The sequence below is a fragment of the Amphiprion ocellaris genome, chromosome 19 (genome assembly GCF_022539595.1).
Source record: "Amphiprion ocellaris isolate individual 3 ecotype Okinawa chromosome 19, ASM2253959v1, whole genome shotgun sequence".
Lineage (NCBI taxonomy): Eukaryota > Metazoa > Chordata > Actinopteri > Pomacentridae > Amphiprion > Amphiprion ocellaris.
Window position 1 is genome coordinate 9,590,639 of NC_072784.1, and position 23,192 is coordinate 9,613,830.

The 23,192-nt window shown below is 40.4% G+C and overlaps 2 protein-coding genes across 3 annotated transcripts; one reads left to right on the forward strand and one right to left on the reverse strand.

The window, feature by feature from the left end:
* Window positions 1–344: 344 nt before the first annotated feature.
* Window positions 345–8,922, forward strand: ube2m (ubiquitin conjugating enzyme E2 M). 2 transcript variants are annotated; one of them, XR_008599743.1, is made up of 7 exons: window positions 345–612; window positions 2,830–2,924; window positions 3,733–3,771; window positions 4,928–5,031; window positions 5,106–5,169; window positions 5,480–6,550; window positions 6,582–8,922. XR_008599743.1 is itself a non-coding variant. In XM_023261935.3 (6 exons), the coding sequence occupies exons 1-6, from the start codon at window positions 498–500 to the stop codon at window positions 5,618–5,620; spliced, it is 558 nt and encodes a 185-aa protein (XP_023117703.1). In that variant the 5' UTR covers window positions 345–497; the 3' UTR covers window positions 5,621–8,922. The 2 variants fall into 2 exon arrangements, 1 of the variants encoding a protein (XP_023117703.1); XM_023261935.3 differs by having other exon boundaries at window positions 5,480–8,922.
* Window positions 7,883–22,211, reverse strand: LOC111563050 (E3 ubiquitin-protein ligase TRIM21). Its single transcript, XM_023261938.3, has 13 exons — window positions 22,072–22,211; window positions 16,983–17,103; window positions 15,210–15,662; window positions 14,314–14,418; window positions 14,137–14,232; window positions 13,651–13,884; window positions 12,983–13,160; window positions 12,815–12,904; window positions 11,946–11,972; window positions 11,589–11,615; window positions 10,708–10,883; window positions 9,583–9,738; window positions 7,883–9,444 (listed from the first exon to the last, which is right to left on the reverse strand). Exons 2-13 carry the CDS (start codon window positions 17,100–17,102, stop codon window positions 9,238–9,240), a joined length of 1,869 nt encoding a protein of 622 aa, XP_023117706.1. The 5' UTR covers window position 17,103; window positions 22,072–22,211; the 3' UTR covers window positions 7,883–9,237.
* Window positions 22,212–23,192: the final 981 nt, after the last annotated feature.

Here is a 23,192-nt window from a genome sequence, read left to right on the forward strand (position 1 = left end):
AAGTCCAAAACCAGTCTAAATTCAGTCCATCAAAACCAGTCTATAACCTGTTTTCAAAAAGTCCCACACCAGTCTCTAACCTGTATAAAAAGAAGTCCAAAACCAGTCTAAACCAAGTCTGAAACTAGTCCGAAAATACTTTCAAAATCAGTTGATCAAGTCGACAACCAGATACTAAGTCAATTTAAGTCCAAAGCCAATCATAATCGAGCTAAACCAGTATAAAACCAGTTTATTGTGACAGTATTTATAATATTCTGACATAAATAACAGACCCCCCTCCCCACTCCCCTCCCCCTGCCCGGCCTCTCCTGATGCTAACAGCTAAGCTAGCTCCGTTAGCCTCAGTGATCAGTGTCCTCGGTAGAGACGCACCAACTCCATCCACACTCCGGTGCTGATAGACCGCTCTGACCTGCCAACATTGCCCGGCACACGGACGGCCCGCTCCCCGCAGAGACGCAGAGTTCAGGAAGCAGGTGATCAAAGCTCTGAAGATGATTAAGCTCTTTTCCCTGAAGCAGCAGAAGAAAGACGAGGAATCTGCTGGAGGAAACAGAACCGGAGCCGGGGGGAAGAAAGCCAGCGCGGCCCAGCTCCGGATACAGAAAGGTAAGCTAGTTACCACCGGCGGCCCGGTTAGCTGTGCTGCCTGCCGGCTGACCAGTTACCAGTAAACCGGCGGTGAACACGACCCCCCACTGACCGGGTACATGAGCCCATAAAACGGCTGTTGTTAGAACTCTGAAGCTATCTGTTAGCACGCTGCTAACCGCAGCTAACGCCGCTAGCTGCTGCTGCATTTGAAAACAAAACGCAGGCAGGAGCTGACCGTTTGAGGCTAGCAGGTTAGCACACAGCTAACACCAAACAACACAAAGTGCGGAACTGTTGTGCTCTGCTGACCAGCAGCACTGACAGCCCCCAAACAGCGGTTTAAAGGCTGGTTAGCTAACAGCAGGTAGCTTTAACCAGCTAACTTGCTGTGTCAGCTCTGTGTCTGATTGTCTGAAGGCTGGCAAACTAGTTCTTTTCACCTGACCGGGTGTGACTGAAGTCAGAGCACACCTGCTGACAGCTAACCAGCTAGTCCAGGTGTTGGAACACTGTTGTCTCTGTGTGGTTCATCATCTTCCTCAGAAAGTCAATGACATTTAGGAGGTTCACAACCTGAACACTCAAAGCTACACACACTGACCAGGTGAATCAGCTGACCAGAGCACACCTGTGAACAGACAGGTGTGACAGGAGGAGGGTGGACCTGAGGAGCTCAAACCAGTCGAAGACTAGTATAAAAACAGTGTTGACTCAGTCCAACACCAGTCAGAAACCAGTCTATCACTAGTCTGAAATTAGTCTAAGACTGGTATAAAACTGGAGTAAGGTCAGTCTGACACCAGTCTACAACCAGTCCTGATCCAGGTTATGACTAGTTCATAACCAGTCCTGAACCAGTCTAACACTAGCCCAAAAGCAGTCTAAGACTAGAATGATAACAGTGTACAGTCAATCCAAATTAAGTCTATAACCAGTCTAAAACCTGTATAAAACTAGTACATAAACAGTCTATAAACTAGTATTAAATAAGTCCAAAACCAGTTTAAAACTAGTCTACAAACAGCCAAAACGAGCCCTGAACTGGTCTAAAACTAGTGTTAAAGCCGTTTAAAATCAGTGACTCCAATACTAGTCTGACGCAGGCTTGTACCAGTCTGAAAGTAGTATAAAAACTGTAAAGTCGGTCCTAAGCCTCTAAAACCAGTTTAAAACCAGTCTAAAGGGTTTATAAAACTGTGTAAAGTCAGCCCCAAACTAGTCTATAACCAGTCCTAAATCCCTTTAACATCAGTATAAAACCAGGTTATAATTAGGCCTAAATCAGCCCAACGCTAGTCTACAACTATTCTAAAAACTGCCAAAAACTAGTTTAAAAGAGTCTAAAACAAGTCCTAAACCAGTTTAAAACGAGAGATGCACCGATTAATTGATTCATCTGTTATCTGTCAACTGTGAAATTAAAGGCCAGTTACAGTGATCAGTTTGAGTGATTTAAATAAAACCTACAATCAGTTTAGGAGCAGCGATTCCTGGATCCTGTGTCCAGTAGTTTGTAAAATTGATTGACACTGATGATAATAATGTGTTTACAGGCTGCATTCAATCAGTGCTTCTGCCCAACCAGCTGCAAATACAGGAGAAGAAGAAATGTTTTTCTAACTTCACTGAACAGTCAGTCCAAAATACTTTCTGATTATTAGTGAAATATTAGATTTTTATGAACGTCACACTTTGTGGTTAACGAGTTTCAGCAGCTTCACTCTCATTTTAATATGAATCAGCTCTAAAACCCTCTGAACTATCCAGCAGCAGTTACTGGCTGTTTTTACTTTCTTTATTTTTCTCTAAAATCTAAAGTCCTGCATCTGTGATTGTTTATTTTACAAAAAATGGGGGAAATCATGGAATCAACATGTCCAACATATGTCAAAACCCTGGAACAAATGTTGTCACCACATACTGTAGATAATTAGCTTTTTTAAAGAATAAAAGAGGATTAAAATTAGATGAAATTAAAAAAAGAGTCAAAAAGCAACCAAAATGAGACCACAAATGACCAAAAGAGATTGAAAAAACCACAAAGCGACAAAAAATGACCACAAATAGATAGAAAATGGCCACAAAGAGACCCAAAACGAGTTCATAACAAACCAGATATGCAGCACATTACCTAGTTTCCTCTTGCTGCAGCAGCTGTTGCTTTGAGTCAGACTTGATTTCCCGGTTGCTGTGGGTGAATAAAAGCTGATTGTGTGTCTGTTTGTGTTGCAGACATCAATGAGTTGAACTTGCCAAAGACGTGTGAGATCAACTTCCCTGATGACGACGACCTCCTCAACTTCAGACTCATCATCTCACCAGACGAGGTGGGTGCTGCTGCTGCTGCCAGAAAACAGTAAAACCTACATACATAGATGTACAGGAGAAAGTCTTAGTAGAAGAAAGTGTTGAATATGTGTGTTAGAGATCAATCAGTTAGTTATTAACTCATAAATTACTCTGCTTACTCTTTTAATAGTTAATTAGTTTGACTCATTTTTAAATACAACGGAACAAAAATAAAATGACGAGAAAGTGATAAAAAGATCAGAAAGTGGCTTAAAACAAGCAAAAAGTGAAACAGACAACCAGAAAGCGATGCAAAATTTACCAAAAATGGACACAAAATGAACAAAAACTGACACAAAACAACCAGTTGGTGATGAAAAATGAGATCCAGTAAGACAAAGACACTTGAGCTGCAACAGTCAGTTCACTTGTTTTCAGCTATGAATTATTATCCAACACTTTTAATAAGGTATCTATTAGTTTGAGTCATTTTAAAGATAGTAAGTAAATCTAAATTCTGTGATTTCAGCTTCTTCAGTGTGAATATTTTCTGGTTTGTTTTCTCTGTGACGGTAAACTGAAGATGTTTGAACTAAACACGACATTTGAGGGAACTCTGATCCACATATTTAACATTTTCTGGCATTTTAGAACCAAACAGCTGATCGATACATCCAGAAAATCAACCACAGACTGATGAAAATAACTGTTAGTTGCAGCTTCTATGTAAAGTTTAACAGGCGTTATCCTTATTTTTAAGATGAAGATGGATGCTGGTTTGCTGAGACTTCTTCTCTGCATTAAACCGAGGACAGACTGAATAACATGTTTGTGTTTGTCTCACAGGGTATTTACAAAGGAGGAAAGTTTGTGTTCAGCTTTAAGGTGAGAAACTCCTTCACCAGAACACAGCAGCTTCACTGATTCCATTCATTCATGGTTAAAGAGCAGCTGAGCAGGTTCACTTTAACAGGTTAAGCCTAATGTTTATAATGATCAGTGTTACAGAGAAATAACATCAGAACCTCCTCAATCATCTGGTTCTTCATCTACAGTAACTTTATTAATAGTCAAAGTTTTACCTTCATACTATGAACATTTCAAGAGTTCCAGACTCTTGAAGTTCATTAAGATGGGTCCAGATTTATCACTTTTTAATGGACTTTTTCCATCATTTCTGAGCCTCAGAACATCATCAGTACAGCAGATAAACTCATGACATTTTAGGATGAAAAACACATCTGAGTTCTGGTAAAAACTGTAGCCAGGTCACCACACAAACACAAAATTACCCCAAAGATTAAAAAAATGATCACAAGAAGATGAAACATCCCAACAGAAGCGCTCAAAATCACTACAGAGAGACACAAAGTCACCACAAAATGATGAAAAAACACCAAGAAATTACGAAAAACCACAAGAGAAACACATGATCTTACCACAAAGTGAGATGAAATCACCACATAGAGACAGTTACCACATAAAGATGCAAAATCACAAGAAGAAGACACAAAATCTGTACAGAAAGAGGTGAAACTACAACAGAAAGATGCACAGTTTAAACACTAAATCTGGTTTCTGCACATTTTCTCTATAACCAACTGTGAGCATCAGTATTATGGGATGTATCATAGTTTCACATAGTCATAGAAACAAGCATCGGTACCCTGGATGTGTTTCTGTTTTCTGATAATTTTCCAGAGAAAACTTTAATGTGGGATCGATGGTTTTGGACAATGAAAGGATCTTTTTACACACATTTTATTAATGTTTTCAGACATTTTATGAATATTTTTCTCTGCTCTGTTGTTTGGAGAGTGTTTGTGAAGTTTCTAGTTGCTGCTGCCTGACTTCACTAAATCTCCAGGACCCAGATGTTAGTTCAGACAGTAATACCAGGATGGAGTCCCTCAGGTCTACTTTCTGTGGTGACAAATAAACTCCCCTTGGTGTTTCAACCTGAGGTGTGTGTGTGTGTGTGTGTGTGTGTGTGTGTGTGTGTGTGTGTGTGTGTGTGTGTGTGTGTGTGTGTGTGTTGCAGGTAGGACAGGGTTACCCCCACGACCCCCCCAAGGTAAAGTGCGAGACGTTGGTGTATCACCCCAACATCGACCTGGAGGGAAACGTCTGCCTAAACATCTTAAGGTGAGTTCAGGTGTTGCGATGAGAACGTTCAGGTGGAGTTTTGGTGTTTCTGACTCTTCTTCTTCTACCTGCAGAGAGGACTGGAAGCCTGTTCTGACAATAAACTCCATCATCTACGGTCTACAGTATCTATTTCTAGTGAGTCCCAGAGTCCACCAAAGACAATCACTGCATTTACTGCTGCTGCTGATTCTCCGTCTTCTCCTTCAACTTCTTCTACTTCTCCTCCTCCTTCTTTTCTTTCTTCTTCTACTCTTTCTTTTACTTCTCCTTTCTTCTTCTCATTTGACATTTGTAGAGTAGAACAGCTATTTTGGTGATAAATTGATGGTGTAATTAACTGACTTCTTCCTCCATCCTTCCTCTGTCCCTCCTTCCTCTCTCCTTCCTCCTCCCTCCCCCCTACCTCCCTCCCTCCTCCCCCACCTCCCTCCCTCCTCCCCCATAGGAGCCAAATCCTGAGGATCCGTTGAACAAGGAGGCAGCAGAGGTTCTCCAGACGAACAGGCGGCTCTTCGAGCAGAACGTCCATCGCTCTCTGCGCGGCGGCTACATTGGCTCCACCTACTTTGAGAGATGTCTTAAATAACTCGGTGTCCCATGATCCTCCAAACTCCTTCCCTCTCCCTCCTCCACCCCTCACCTCCTCCTCCCCCGTCTCCTCCCCCTCCCCTCCTCAGTCCTGCTCGTCGGCCGAAGCAGGAGCTGCAGCGACAGGAAGCAGCACGCCAGAAGACGCTTTTCTGTTTTAAAACAAAAGAAGAAGAAACCCCACCCTCCCCTCCTCCCTCTCCTCCACCCTCTGCCTCCCCCCTCCTCCCATGTTTCTCTGTTTTACTTCCAAGACGCAGCATTCAGCCGTTTACACGCCACGGGGGGGCGCCAACATCACACACCGGACTGGACTCAAAGATGGCCGACAGCGAACCGCTGCCGAGGACGAGGATGATGATGGACAGGGGAGGCGGGTGTAGGTAGTCAGTGAATGTTGCTCGGTGATTCGGTGAACGCCACAGCGCTGATGATGATGATGATGCCCACGTCGTTTATTTTTTTATTATTTTTAATTCTGCGTGGCGAGGACACCTGACATTACACAGGTGGTCAGAAGGACACGCCCCCTCATCCATCCATTACACATCGGTCAGCAGCAGCAAACTCCAAACGCCGTCTCGGACTGTTGCCCCGGCAACCTGACAGTCGCTCCAGTGAAGGAGGAGCTTGTGACCCCAGTGTGGGACGAGCTTGTAAATTGGAGGAAGCAGATGCGCCTTAAACGTTCTCTAATAGGATGGACAGGTCCGTGGTAGTGCCGGCACTGGGGGAGGGGCTAGTGGGAGTAGGAGGAGCTTGTGTTAAATGAGCAGAGGACAGTGTGTGCTGGTGGTGGGAGGGGCTTATGAGACCCAATAAGCTCCTTTTAACATTCCTCAAAGCCGGAGCTCAGGGTGGATTTATCCTCCGACTACAACAGCTGGAGAAGTCAAACCTGCAGGTGGTCGCTGCTGATTGGCTGCGGGTGGTCGGGGGTCTCTGCTGATTAGCTACAGGTGTGACAGGTGGCAGCGAACAAGTGGAAACACGCCGGAGTACATCAGTTTGGAGTTTGCTGCTACGCAACACACACACACGAACACAAATCACACACAGCGTTGATGGGTGGAGCATTGTATCAGGTGGGCGGGGCTGTTGTGGGGTGGGGGCGGTCGTGTGTTTGTTTAAAGGGAGGTGGGCCGGGCTAGGGGGGAGGGCAGCATTTGATTTTCATTTGGGGGGGTTGTTGTGGGTGGGGGCAGAGGGGGAGGGGCTTAAAATGTTACGACTCTATTGTGTATATTGAAACCCCAGCTGTTCACATTGACTGCAATATGATTTATGTTAAATAAAATATGAACTTGACTGATTGTAACTGGTGACGTCAGTTTAACACGACACAAAAACTAGTTCAGATTTTCAGTTTCATTACAGATTAAAAGTGGAGAGTCATTTCAGAGTTAACATATAATAAACTTTATAGATGAAACGCTTTTCTACCGATGTTATAAAATAAAAGCTCAGATTTATCCAAGCAGCTAAAATAATGTTGGATTCATATTTCATATGCCAGAAATATGATAAAATTGAAAAATGTCTGGACAGGAACTACAGAAACACTGCCTCCTACAGGAAAAGAGTGGAACTACAGAAACACTGCTCCCTATAGGCAGAGACAGGAACTACAGAAACGCTGTCCCCGACAGGCAGAAACGGAAAAACTACAGAAACACTGCCCCCTATTTCTAAAGACTGGAACTACTGAAACAATGCCCCCTACACGCAGAAACAGAAAAACTACAGAAACACTGCCTCTACAGGTAAAGACTTGAACTACAGAAACAATGCCCCCTATAGGCGGAGACAGGAACAATAGAAACACTGTCTCCTATAGGCAGAAACAGGAAAACTACCGAAACACTGCCCCTACAGGTAAAGTCTAGAACCACAGAAACACTGTCCTCTGCAGGGACAAACAGAAAAACTACAAAAACACTGCCCCCGACAGGTAAAGACTGTTACTACAGAAACACTGGCCACTACAGGTAAAGGCTGGAGCTACAGAAACACTGCCCCCTATAAGCTGAGACAGGAACTACAGAAACACTGCCCTCTACAGGCAGAAACAGAAAAACTACAGAAACATTGCCCTCTACACGTAAAAACTGGAACTACAGAAACACTGCCATCTAGGCAGAGACAGAAACTATAGAAATACTGTCCTCTACAGGTAGAAGCAGAATCTACGAAAACTCTGCCCCCTACAGGCCGAGACAGGAACAACAGAAACAACAAATCAAAATTCAAATAACTTGCATTCATATTTAATTAATAATTTCCCTTTTATTGCTTTTATTTCCATTTCTGATCATTCTATAAACTGAGAGTCGATAGAAAACCACAATAAAATCTCATGAAAACTGTAATGAGGTTAGATACCGCAAACTGTTTTTGCTGTTTCTCTTTTTACTATACAAAACATTTTAACAATCAGCTATCTGTGCTGAAAACTTCACTATTTAATCTTCTATGAATCAAAGCCACTGATGGTGAATGTTGTTTATGCAGCTGCAGTTCCTCTCATGTCCACTCATGCTGTGGTCAGATTTTGACTGTATTAAAGTAAATGGGGAAAAATTACGAAGGCCTTTCTGTGCCAAGAGGCAAAAGAACTGATGGTGAAAATAAACTGGGACTTTAGGGAATTAATGACAACATTAAATCACAACATTGAGAAAGTACATTAAATGTTTTGATGTAATATTTCAGTTTGTGTAAAAATGATGCTGTAATCTCATAGTTTTGCCTTAATGTCATTTTTTTAACACATCATAAATTTGAAATAGTCTAATCTCAATTTCTGAAAGAGTAAGTCCAAATATTTTACCATAATTATATTCATATTCTTAACATAATTTTTTTTCCCTTGACACAAATGGGCTTCCATACACCCTCATGGTCTCTTTAGAAATACTAAATTTTTTTAAATTTTTCTTATTTACACAAGTTCAATGTCCTTCAACAAAAAGCAGGTTTTCTTGCTCAGTTTGTGTCACAAGCTGATTTTAGTTTTTACAAGAAACATGAGAATCTTATTTCCACATGATCTTTTGTTTATGCTATCCTTTTAAAACAACCTTTTCATGTAATATCAAGATAATTTTGATGTTGATACTACATTTATTTCTATGACCACGTTTACAGGTTTCATTGTCAGAGCACTTTGCTTCTTTTCATTAGAGCTGCAGTTATTTTCGATTAGCAATTGGCAGAAAACTGACGAATATTGTGAAAGAATTGATGATTTTTTGGTTTGGTCTCTTTGGTTTTGTGATTGAATAAAACATGAAAACATGATCTTCACTGTTTTCTGGCATTTTAACATGTAAAATAAGGTGTCATTAAGATGACATACTGACATTAACTGTTAGATGTGTCTATCACAAACTTTCCCTCTGCAAAGCTCATGAACATTCAGGATAACATGAAAAATATTTTGTTGTGTGAAAAGGAGACAATGTTTTTATCTACCAACAGAAACTGAGAATTGTTTTTACGTCACGGTGAGATTAAATATCTGTCAAAACATCTTCAGCCTCCTCCTTCTCCCACCATCCGTCCTGTTCTCCGGTATGACCCTGAGGTCCAGGTCCAGGTCCAGGTCCAGGTCCCTCAGGCCAGCTGGTGCTGTGTGGTCATGAGAACCAGGGGAACCTCCTTGTCTCCGGTGCCCAGGAGAGGGAACATTCTCTCGGTGAACTCGGAGGATCCGTTGAAGCTGTAGATCTCTGAGCCCGACTTGACGTTGTAGAAGGACACCTGACCCTCGTCCACGTCCAGGAAGATGCCCACTTGTCGCAGCTTCTGAGTGCTTTTCACCTGCAGGACACACAAACAGTTTTTAATTAAATCTCCAGAAGCAGAATAGTCAAAATGACACATTGGATGAAAGCAACAGATTTAAATTCTGACTTAAATCGTAAAACGCTTTAGTAAATGTGTGCAGCTGGAGCAGACCTTGGTCAGGGGCGGAGCGGTGAGCGCTCGCAGCTGGCTGCCGCTCCACCAGAGGGCGTAGTATCCGTTAGAGGGACTCATGTCGAACAGGCCTTTCCTCTGAGCAGACTCAGTCACCACGCCCAGTTTCCAGTCTTTACTCTCCCCCACAAACACCTGCAGACACACACAGGTGATCCGGGAACACTTGCACCTGGTTTGAAGATTAACTAAACCTTATCCTGAGTCAAAACATAAACCTGAAACTAAACATGAACATGGACCTAAACATAAACATAAAACTAAACTTAAACCTAAACCTGAGCCTGATCCTGAACCTCAGTTTGATCATAAACTAAAACTGATCCTGAACATGAAAGGAAACCTGAATCTAAACCTGAACCAAAACCTGAATCTAAACCTGAACCTAAACCTGAATCTAAACCTAGACCTTAACCTGAATATAAACCTAAGCCTGACCCTAAACATATACCTGATTGTGAACCTGAATCTCAGTTTGAGCATTAATTAAAACCAACCCTAAACATGAAAGGGAACCTGAACCTAAACATAAACCTGGGCCTAAACATGAGCAAAACCTATCGTGAATCCAGGCCTGATGCTGAACCTGAACATAAACCTAAGCCTGATCCTAAATAGATACATGATCCTGAATCTGATCCTGAATGTATACATAAATGTAAACCTGATCTTAAATCTGACTTTGATCCTGATTCTGAATATAAACCTACACCTGATTCTGAATCTTTAATCTGAACCTGGACATAAATCTAAACCTGATCCTGAGGTTTGTAGTATGAATCCAGATTAATACAATAGCAAGTATGTAGAGTCTAAAGATAAAGTACAGCTGTAAAAAGTGAACCATCATTGGATTACCGAATGCCCAGAGTGAAACCTGATGTCACCTTCCAAACCTTGAATCCCGTTTCATAATGTCTGCCACAGGTTCTAATCTTGATCTTGAAGCTTATCTTGAAACCTGATCAGAAATCTGATCTTAAACCTAATCTTAAAACAAATCATAAACCTGATCCTGATTGGAAAGTTGTTCTCAAACCTGACCTTAACCTCAATCTTAAACCTGATCCTGATCTTAAATCCGGTCTTAAACCTGGTTCTGACCTCCCAGTAGTGGCGTCCGGTGCTGAAACCCTCCTTGGCGATGACACAGGACCAGACATCGAACCTCTGCTGGCTGTTTCTGTAGAACTGCAGCTTCTCGCCTCTCTTCACCTGCTTCCTGTCCTCGGACAGGATGAGGAAAGGATACGCCGTCACCGGGTTCAACGTCACATCCTCTGAAACAGGAAGTAACCAAACCGTCAACCAGAACCACAGAGAGATGCACCCTAGAGTAACCACACTGGGTAAAATGAAAGGAACTCTGAGGAAAAACATCCAGGAAACATCTCCAGCAGGTTCTGGGAGTTTCTGTCTCATTCTAGCTCACTGTGGGTTCATTTTTCACTGCAATCTAAAGTCCTCCAGCTCTATGGAAACAGGACAACATGAAGAAGGAGAGAGAAAACTCAGAAATGTCTTCTGTCAGTAGGAGTCAGAATGATGAAAATCAGAAATGTTTAATTTACTAAAATATAAAAACCTGGATCCATCATCATCATCATCATCATGTTTCCTCAGGTGTTAAAACTCTGAACTAATGTTGTTGCCTTGTACTGCAGATATTCTTCTATGTCCATGTTTCCTCTCCAGACTTTTTCTCACTACTCTGCTCATCAGCTGCAGAAAGATGTTTCCCATGCTCAATGTATCTTCAACAACTTCCTCTGTTCACTGTTTCTGAGCCATGCTGCATTTACTTTATTCATCCAGTAGGTTTGACTTTCCTCTCAGTCTCTCTATGGAAACACTGCCTGCAGTTCACCTGAAAACTCTCTGAATGTTACACAAAAATAAATCTAATTATGCAGCAAAAAAAAAAATACAAAACATGAAAATACTAAAAGGCTATTTTAAACAAAGTGATGAGAGTTGAAGCTCACCCATGTAGACTCGAGCCTTCTTGTGTCCTGCAACACAACAAACATCACAATAACATCTGATTATTACAAACATCTTCAGAACAAACACAAGTACTAATAAAAGCTACTTTTATTGACAGATGACATTTTACTGTCATTTACCTACTACAGGTACTTAAAAATGATGATTTTTACATATAAAAAAATAATGTAAATAAGCAACAGTAAAAGTCTGTTTATACATGAGTGCCTCCAGAATAACTGCATCATATTATATTTACACACATACTGTAATAAGGTTACATGTTGGTCAGAGGAGCATTAATGATCTGAATCTTTCTTAATGACAAGTCTAACTGTGAACCTTCAGCTACGTACCTGAAACCTGTTTGTACTTCTTCAGATCTGAGGGAGACACAAAGCCACAATCAGTAACAGTCAACGTCCTGCAGCTTTAACTCAAACACCTGCTCAGGTGAGCTTCTGCAGAAAGACACTGAGACTCTGAGCCCTGAACTCGGACTTCAGGCTGCGCTGAGTCCTGTCAGCCTCAGCAGAGGGCAACAGAGGCTGATCCAGGAATAATAACAAAATGATGAATGTTTCTGAGGGAAAACTTTCTCTGTAACCTTTGTTTTCTTCTTGAACCTTAAATTACTGTTAAAAGTGTTGAAGAAATTTCACTCTTAGTCCTTTGAAGTTTGGTGTAGTGGGTTGTTTACTGGTATTCCGGCATAACGGTGGGCTGACCAACACAGAGCATGAGTCTGTGAAGGTAATCCGACCCATAACATCTGTAGAGTTCACAATTTACAGGGAAGGTCAGAGGGTAGGGAGGGACTGTATGTAAATACAAGAGTGAATGGTGAATAGTGATTAATTTGCATATGGTTGCTAATCGGTAACAGATGGTAATACAACAAAAAACAAAAGGTGGTTGAATGAAGGAATCTGGCAGACAACAAAAGGTAAGAGATGAGGATTTTGGCAAACAATTGCAAATAGCAAAGGTGCAACAATAAAAGGTAAGAGGAAAGTTTGGCAGACAGCAACACATAAAAGATGAAATAATTGTGGATAAACTTGGGAAATGGAATGAAGAAGTAACATGTGACACTAGAAAGTATCTGTAGCAAAAGATGCGTGCTATTCATCAAAAGTGATGAAGTTCTCACAGTAGGAACATCACAGATGCACATTCAGTCAGACTGATGTTCAGACTCTCGGATTCCAGATGTTGAACTCACCTTTCAGAGACCACTGACTCTTCCTCAGACTGGCCGAGCTTCCTCTCAGACTGAGCATGCTCTCTGCCACCATCAGGTCACCTGATGAAACTACAACACAGACGACACAAACGGTTCACACCTGTCTGGAAACTACAGACACATGTGTAATCGAACATCTGGACCTACAGGAGCCTCTGGAGCCTCGGGATCGAACTTCCCCCATGCGGATGTCGTCCATCTTGTCTTTGATTTCAGACAAACTGCTCTTTACGTCTCCCAGATGGAGTTGAAGCTGGAACTCCGACGCCTCATCAACCTCCTCATTCTGCTCCTCAGACAGAGGAGCTGTGGCCTCCTCAAAGCTCTGAGGACAGGAGAACAGGAGGAGGAGGACAGGTGTTACTATAGGTGTTGGTACAGGTATTACTTCAGGTGCTATAGGTGCTACTACAGCTGCTATTACAGGTATTGCTACAAGTGTTGTTACAGTTATTACTTCAGGTGCTACAGGTGTTGTTACAGGTGTTACTACAGGCGCTACAAGTGTTGGTACAGTTGCTACTAGAGCTGCTACTACAGGTGTTACTACCGGTGCTACATGTATTACTACAGGTGTTACCATAGACTGTATATATACAGTCTATAAGTGTTACAGGTGTTGCTAGAGGTGCTACAAATGTTGCTACAGGTGTTAGTACATTTGCTACTACAGGTGTTGCTACAAGTGTTGCTACAGGTGCTACAGGTGTTGGTACAGGTGTTACTGGAGGTGTTACAGGTGTCATTACAGGTGCTGCTACAGGTGTTGCTCTGCAGGTTCCTGACATTTAAGCCAACAGGTGCTCAGTTCTCACCTGCAGGAACCCGATGTGATCCTGACTGATGGCCTGCATCTCCAGCGTGGCTCTCCTGTCCGTCAGCTGTTCAAGCTCCGCCTCCAGACGGTTCACCAGCCCCTCCCCCTTTGACATCACGGCATCCAGCTGGTTCTGGATCCCGCCCACTACCTGAGACCGGATCCTGTCCAGGGAGGAGGAGACTTCGTCCAGCAGGTGTTCTACCTCGCCACGCTCTCTGTCTGCATAGTTCTGCACATGATAAACACAGCTTATCAGGTGGAAACGCAAAAACAGCTGCAGAACAACAACAACACACAGTTTCTGTGTTGTCATTTTGTGTCTCTGTGATGTTTTGTGTCTGTGTGGTTGTGTTGTGTCTCTGTGTGGTTGTTTTGCGTCTGTGTGGTTGTGTTGTGTCTCTGTGTGGTTGTTTTTTGTCTGTGTGTGGTTGTTTTGTGTCTCTGTGGTCATTTTGTGTTACAGTGACTAAAGATGTCCGACCTGGACTCCCTCCAGTTTCCTCTTCAGCTCGGTCACTCGGATCTCCTTCTCTTTGATCCGGTTCAGGATCTCCTGTTCTGTTCTCGCCACCTGTTTCTGAACACGAAGAAGAAAGGCAGCTTTAACACAAACGGTCCATCAGAACCAGATCAACACTGGATCCTGTTCTGTTTCTACCTGTTTGCCGAGTCTCTCGGTTTGGACCGAGACGGTTTTGTGGGTCCGATGTTCCTCCAGGACGCAGATGGCACAGATGCAGCGCTGACATGTCCTGCAGTACACCTGGACACATGAATGCATCAGGAGTAGACATTCGAATCATGCTAACAAGCTATGCTAACAGGCTAACAAGCTAACTGTCACCTTGGTGGTCTTCATCTTTACCTTTATTTGGTTTAATGTTTAGTGTGTTGTTGTAGTTGTACTGTAGTTCTTTTGATTAAATATTTACTATAAATACATCTAAAATAATTAATGCATTTATTGACACAAAATGTGACAGTATGAATTCTATTCTTTGTTTTTTATAATTTTTTGTATTTATTCTAGTTTATTATTTAATAACTTTATTATTAATGAGATCACAATGTGAGGGATAACCTCCTTAAATAGTATTAATTTTTGACAGTTTGCTCAATACTTGTGCAATACTTCTGTCAATGAAATAGAAAAGGCTCTTTTAAGATACATTTTTACATTGATTTTTTTGCACAAAGTTACCTTTTTAATGTTGAATACAATCTTTTTTAATTTTTCCCCTTATGGTTATTGTCAAGGGAACAGAAGGTTTTTTGACTGATCTGAATATTTAAAATAAAAATGTAGAAATATTTTTATTATCAAACGTATTATTTGCTCTTGTATATTAGAACAAGCTGAAAATAATTATTACTTCTAAAATATTGTTGAATAATTATTACATTAAAAAATAAACGTTATTATTAATACACAGATAGATATTTGACAACAAAAAGTATTGATTGATCTGAAAAATGTCAGCAACAACAACAACAATAATAATAATAAAACAATAATAATAACAACAATCACAATAGGAGTGTAATTCTGCTCACCTCCAGCAGGCGGCGGTGTATGGAGCAGGTGCGTCCCCTCAGGGCCTCCTGTGGGTCCATCAGTGGGTGTTTGGCGTAGAACGGTGTGGTGTGATGCGGCTGCACATGCTCAGTGCAGTAGGAGGCGGTGCAGGTGAGGCAGGAGCTGACGGCCGGCTGTTTAACACCTGTGCACACGTCACACCACACCACCTCCTCACCTGCCGTCACCGCCGCCGACAGAAAGGGGTTCGTGCTCGCCATGTCTGTTACGGTTGCCATGGAGCCCGGCGTGCCGTTACTGACCGGCAGCGGCGGCGGTAAGCCTGCGGCGCCATAACGGGCTAGTTTGTATTTGTCTGCGATGAGAGCGAAGACTTTGTTGATGCTCAGCTGAGGACGTTCATTGAACTGACGCTTACAGAGAGGACAGGTGCAGACTGGACTGGAGGCCCAGTAGCCTCCGATACAAGCCTGCAGAGAAAACAAGCTACACGTCAACTAAGGCCTCAGGTCAACTTAAGGTTCTATCCACCTGTCCAGACCATGCTGATCATTCAGTCTGAGTTTCCAAAGACTTTTAGAACTCTGAATGTTCGAAGGTCTTCTGGAAATATGACAAAATCTGCTGAGTCATAAATATACACACAGAAATGTTAATATTTTGGTTCTGCTGGTTTCTGTCTACAAGCTTCTGGTTTATCTTTGACTCCTCCAGAATTGGTGCAGTTCAACTAAATTTGTTCTTTCTGACTCAGACTTGTTTCTTCAGGTTCTTGATGGATTTAAGTTAGAACTTTGGGGAGACTAGTCTAGAACCTTCATTCTAGCCTGATTGAATCATTTCTTCACCGCGTCTGATGTGTGTTTGGCCTCATTGTCTTGTTGAAACATCCAACTGTGTCCAAGATCAACCTTCTGCTGATGGTTTCAGGTTTTTCTCTAGAATGTGGAGGTTATCCTCCTTCTTCATTGTTCCATTTACTTTGTGTAAAGTTCCAGTTCCACAGAGCATGATACTGACACCTCCACTGATTTGGTTTGGTGTTCTTGGGGTTAAAGGCCTCACCTTCTGTCCTCAAAACATATGTCTGCTCAGTTTTTGTTCCATCTGACCACAGAACTTTCCTCCAGAAGACCTTTTCTTTGTCCATATGATCAAACTTGAGTGGAGCTTTAAGGTTCTGCTTCTAGAGGAAGAACTTCCTTCTTCATGGAGCCTCTCAGCTCATGTTGATGTAAAACATTGTGGACACTGACAGCTGTGTTCCAGCAGCTTATCATTCATTCAGATCTGCTTTTAGCCAATTCCTGGTTGACTCTTGATCATCCTGACTGATTGTCTCTCAGCAGCAGGTGATGGTTTGTGTTTTCTTCCTGATGGTGGCAGCAACACAACTGGACCATGACCTTTATACATACAAACAGATGATTTTGGATCTGAAACTGCTTTGAAATGTCTCCAAGTGACTTTCTGACTTGTTCAAGTCAATGATTTGCTTTTTCGGATCTTTGCTGAGCTCCTCAGACTTTCCCACTGTAGTGTTTGAGTCTAATGAGTGGATCTAATGGGTTCTATTTATTTACTAGATTTACACAACTTTCTACATCACCAAAACTAATTATTTAAGTTGCTGTTTACATATTTTTGACGCAGCAGGTTTTGTCATATTTCCAGAAGAGCTTTAATAAATCTATGAAGAACCAAGACTGACATGATAAACATGGACTTTACCAGTAGATGTAAACATGTTCATGACTACAGGTGGAGGCCTCAGGTGTGGTGCAGCTCACCTGACAGAAGTTGTGTCCACACGGTGTGGAGACGGGATCATTGAACAGGTCCAGGCAGATGGAGCAGGTTAACTCCTGCTCTGAGAACAGCTCCGGAGTTGCAGCCTCGGCCATCGTCATCCTGCAGGACGGAATAGAAGACGTTAGTGAGATCCTGGAGTAGAACATTTCTGCTCCATTGATCTGTTAAAGTGATGCATTCTGTCATTCAGACACTTTAATGTTCCTCATGTGAGACAAAACACATCAGAGTGTCGTTAATAAACTGAGAGAAAACACTTCCCTAGAGCTGGAAGCAACAAACTCAGCTTCATAAAAACTCACATTAGATTCATTACTGGTGATTATTCTTAATCTAAACCTCTGCTCTGTTTTTAATTACAGAAAGCTTTTCTAAATCCTTCACACAACTCAGAGTTTGTTTCCTGTGTCTCTGTGATGGTTCAGTTCAGACTATGTTGTAAAATTGCAGAAAAATGTGTTTTTAAGGCTTATTTTGTCTCTGAGCTCATTTTGTGTCTATTTGTGTTAATTTTACATGTATTTGTGTTCATTTTGTCTCTTTGACGTCATTTTCTGACTGTTTGTGTCGTGTTTTGTATCTTTCTGTGGTCATTGCGCACCTCTTTTTGCTCTGTGACTTTGCAATAAGAACAACTCGGAGTCGTTTCACAAACCACAACCGTGCAGCAGTGAAGCATCAACCAGCTGCAGGTTTCACCGAGGATTCACCACAACCTTCGAAACAAACTGGAGGAGAAGCTGGTCTGCAAACATTTCCTCCATCCTTAAAGATGCAACATTTAGATAAAAAACTTTCACTCTCAGATGACATCTAGACAAAGTTAAAGCAGCAGAGAGCAGCTTCTGTCTGCAGAGAATCACTGATGAACAGATAAACATCGCCAGAGTGCTGAGACACTGAAGGAAACTAAAACCAGACAGATTCTCTACGGAGTTCTGATCCGTCTTTCTCTTCGTTTCTGGGTGAATTTTTGCTGGTGCATCGTGATGGTGTCTGTGATAATAACATTCTCCTGAAGAGGAATTCTCACTGAATCTGAAAATATGAGCACTGCAAAAAAAAAAAAAAATAAATAAATAATTGCGTTCAAAAACTGTCAAAACTGTGACAAGAAAGAGCAAATATATGTAAAACAATGATGTTATCACTGAATAAAATACAATAAAACTGCATAATTTTATGGTCACACTACTATTTGTAAAAATGGAGGCTTCAGATGTGAACATAGTTCAGTTTTTCCTGATGTTTTTACAGTTAACATGTAAATTAATACTTTTACCAGTGATTTTACAAGTTATCTGGAATTTAACAAAACAGGAAAATTCATAAAGATGGTTAAAGAATTATTTATTCTTAAACAGTTTTCTGCTCAAATAAAAGCAAATAGGTGTATTTTTATTTTTGCTGATTTGAATACAGTAAAATATATTGTGGATTTTTGGAATTATTAACTCTCATGTTGTCCTGTGGGTCAAAATTGACCCGTTTTAAAAGAAAAAAAATTTTCACAGTGAAACTTCTGATGTCCACATTTTCAACATTTTTGGGAAATCTTTGAACATTTTTGGTGGAAAAAAGGAAATGTTGAAAAGGTTTATTAAGAACATTCACAAAAAAATCAACCAAAATCCAGCGAAATTCGCTGGATTTTGGTTGATTTTTGTGTGAATGTTCTTAAAGAAAATATTGAAGTTTTACTGACATATGTGTAATCACTTTAGATATTTTTAGGATTTTTTGGGAAGATTTCTACTCATGTTTTGAAAATATTTACAAGAATTTCCTTGCCAAATTTTCGGATTTTTTTAAAAAAAATAATACTTTTAAGGGAAACTTTAAAGGAATTATTGGAATTTTCTTCCTGAAGGTTTTGCAAATTTTCAGAAATTTGGTGAATTTTTTTGCTGATTTTTTGACTTGTTTGTCAGACAAGGAAACAATATTTTTTGGTGCCCATAAATGAGGACAACAGAAGGGTTAAGAACAAAACAGGGAAAGTCTGTAATATGCCAGTAAATAACAGAGTTAAAAGTGTTCATATGTGTGCTTCAAGTGAGAGTTCAGATCTGACAAAAAAACAGCAGCAGTCAGACATTAATGAATTTAAAGAATCTAAACATCTGTTTGGTGTTTTCACGGTTTTTAACGTCACTGAGCCTCAGCAGATATTTCAGCTGCACATTTAAACCTCAGCAGGATGAAGGAACCAGGACAGACCACATTCCTCCTGAAAACACATGAACTGCGACACAGAAACAGCAGCAGGTGAGTCAGAGGAGGAGACGGAGCAGGTGGATGGAGGGGGCGGAGCCACATCACCTGTACATCAGGTGACACAGTTCTATAAATAAACAATCTCAGTTTACTTTCTCACAACCTCCGCTTGTCTCAGAATCTTGTTTTTCTGTTTCAGAATGTTGACCTCTTAATCTGGATTTACAGTCTGACGCTCTCACCTCAGAATCTTTACAATCTGGATTTTTGATCCAAAGTTTTTCTGATCATTTGTACAGAAAAAGTGTTTTCGGTCAGTTCAAATTGTGAAACTGCTTATTCATTGAACAATTCTAGCCAAACAGTTTGTGGCAGAAAAACTGTTGTTGAAGCAGTTTATGATTTAATCACATGAAAATAACAGGACTCAGTTAATAGAGTTAATCTGATCATTTGGTGAGCTGAAGGTTTGTTGAGACTGAACAGAAAGAAACAACCAGCAGCTCCTCAGATGTTGATCTGAATAAACTGGACAGAAACTGGAAGCACTGGAACTGATGCAGCGACAAACTGCTGATTCACTCTCTGTGCTGTTATTTACTGCAGAGGACAAATCTGATGAACAGAAACAAATCCTTCAGAAAGACCATATTTAAAGTTCAGGCTCCAAAGTAAAAACTCAGTGAAGCAAAATGAATCCAGCTGTGATTTCCAATCAGTCTAACTGATGAACATGGTTCTAAAATGAGCTGAGAACAGCAGAACTTTCTCAGTTCTGGATCTATGGACTGTGTCTATCTATGTCTGCATCATGGCTCCACATGGAAAACAACTGAACAGAGGAAGTGAAAAATCTGACTGTGAGACTTTACAAAGTTGGAAACGGATCCAGGAAGGTCTAAAACCAGTGAAGCACAGTGACAACAGTAATCAGGAGGAGACATAGTACCACTAATCAGAGCTCCCTAAATGACTCCATGGTCAGTGAACTACTTTCACAATCTAGCTGTGATAAACAGACGGCAGCTGCTTCAGACGTGGCACAGCGGTTATCAATGGAAATCAGAGTTTGTATGAAGCTCAGACAGTGTGAAAGACACTTCAGAACATCAACCTCTATGGATGAAGGACAAGAACAAAACCTGGCTGCTGCTCAGAAGTAAACTTCCAGATTAAAGTTTGCTAAAAAACATGAAAAGAAGCCTGATGACTGTTGGAGAACATTCTTTGGTCAGATGAAGATAAGACTAGTTGGGCTCAGATGGAGTCCATCATGTTTGGTGTGAACCTGACCAGGACTACCACAGTGAATGCAGAGTCCTGACAGTGAAGCACGGAGGTGGGAGTGTGATGATATGGGTGATGACATTTCTAGATGCACCATGAATGTCTGAGGATAAACCAAAATACTGGCTGATAAGATGAGTCTGCAGAAGCTGGAAGACGAGGAATATTCCAGCAGGAGAACCATCCAAAGAACAACATCACACAAAAGCTTCTACACAGGAACAAAGTGAAACTAGGACCTGGACAATGTGAAGGGATCAGAATGATAAAAGATGGTGCCGTTGAAGAGAAGCAGCAAATCATCCCTCAGAAACACTTTCCAGTCTCAGCTGTGCATCTTTTTAGAGAAGGATTTATTCTGCAGTGGAACTGTGAGCCCATTCTAACAGGAGGCTAACATGTAGCGAACCAGAGGCTAACCAGAGGATCACATTTGGCTAAAAACAGAAAGCTAATATGGAGCTAAAAGGAGGAAAACAGAAGGCTAACGCAGGGCTAACAGGGGGTCAAAAGGAGCTAACAAGAGGCTAAGTGGAGGCTAAAAAACTAACAGGAGGCTAACATGTTGCTAACCAGAGGCTAACCAGGGGATCACATTTGGCTAAAAACAGAAAGCTAATATGAAGCTAAAAGGAGGAAAACAGAAGGCTAACACAGGGCTAACAGGGGGTCATAAGGAGCTAACAAGAGGCTAAGTGGAGGCTAAAAAAACTAACAGGAGGCTAACATGTAGCACAACACACAAAAAGACTACAAAAAGACAGAAAATGTCAAAGTGAGACACAAAATGAGAAAAATGACACACAAAAAACAGAAAGAAGACACAAAACTGCCTCAGAGGCTGTAAAACAGTAAATATTTAAATATGTGCAGAACGTGGAGACAACAGGTTCTGGTGTTTAACATCTAAGGAAACGTGGTGGACGGTGGTTCAAATATTCAGAGAAAGCTTCTTTTTCTCTGGTTTCCGTCATTCTGAGTCCAACTGACAGCAGATATTTCTAATTCTCTCTCCTTCTTTCTTGTTCTCTTTTCACAGAGCTGAAGGACTTTAGATTGAAAAATGAACCACAGTGAAGAAGAAAGAGCCAAACTGCTGCTCAGAGGGTTGAAATTTGTTTCCTTCATCCAGCTGTTGGATGGTGAAGGACAGATGTTCGTCTGCCGGCGTCTCTCAGTTCTTCAGTTCTCACCTGCAGACTGAACTGAGGATCCCAGGTGTGTCTGTCTCGTCCAATCAGGACGGTTGGTCTCAGGTGGGTTCAGTCAGTCTGCTCTCTTTGATTAAAGGAGGCTTTAGTTTGTCCTTCTGGGTTATTCAATGTAGATTTTATCCAATAAATATTAAAAACAGGCAACGTTTACATATTAAACTAGAATCCTCCTGAAACCTTCAGCTGAGTTTGTGGATCAGACGTTTGATCCCTGAACTGATGAGAAAAATCAGCTGATCTCAGTTTTTATGTCGTAAAATCAGATTCAGGTTAAAGAGTTTGTGTAAAATCAATTTAAAATCAATAAAGTAAAACCAAGATGAAACAGAAAGCTGCAGCAGTTTCTTACCTTCCTCAGTGAGAGCCGAGCTGTTTCTGCCGCAAATCCTGAAACTCCTGTCCATCCGTGATGTCATCAGTGGGCGGAGCTGACAGGTGCAGAAGCTGTCAGATGAGTTTGAAGGAGGAGACGCTCGTTCTGCTGCAAATCAGTTTGAATCTCAGTTCAAATATGTAAACTGTGACTGACCAGAAATCACTTCATTGATTCAGCTAAAAAAAAAAGGTTTTCTTTATGCGTTTCCTGTTCATGAAATTTTGACTGAAAACTGCAGGTTTAAATGAAACTGTTAGCAAAACTTCCGAGATATGTTTCGTAAATTAAACTTTAAGCATTAGAAATGATTCATCTGTGGTGATTAAAAAAATGCATCAATATTAAATTCTCTTCAATGCTTGTTTAATTTCCGAATTTAGGTTTTTGTTAAAACTTAAGAACAAATTCAGAGAAACTAAAACACAAAAAGATATTCAATAAAAATACCAAAAAATAAACAACAAACACAAGTAAATAAAGTCAACTCTGACACAAAAGCCTGCATATATATAATTAATGTGAATGTAAAATTGTATTAAATGGAAAAATAATTACAAAATAGCATTTTTAAAATATATATATATATATATATATATTTTTTTTTTAAAAGAATATATCAAACCACCTTTTTTAGTTTTAATTTATCCGAATTTTTTATTGGAATTTATTTAACTTTATATTCATTTTTATTATATGTGTACATACAAAAATAAAAATGTCTGATAAAAATAAATATAAAATAAAAATTCTTGTCATTAACTTTAGTGAAAACTAAAATAAATAATAAAGTCAAAGAAAAAAATAACATAATATAAATTATTACTAATTTAACTGTAAATTTTTATGCAAGAATAAAATTATATATGTATATACACACAATATATATATAAAATTAAATGCAAGAATTTCAATTAAACAATAGCTCAATTAAAAATCTAAATAATTAGATTAATAAAAATAATAATAATTTATGCAAGAATCTACATTTCTACAGGGTTATCATATATAAAATAAATATAAAGTATCAAAATCATCAAAACAAATATAAATTAGTTATAGCATAATATTTACATGATACATTTCAAGTTATTATT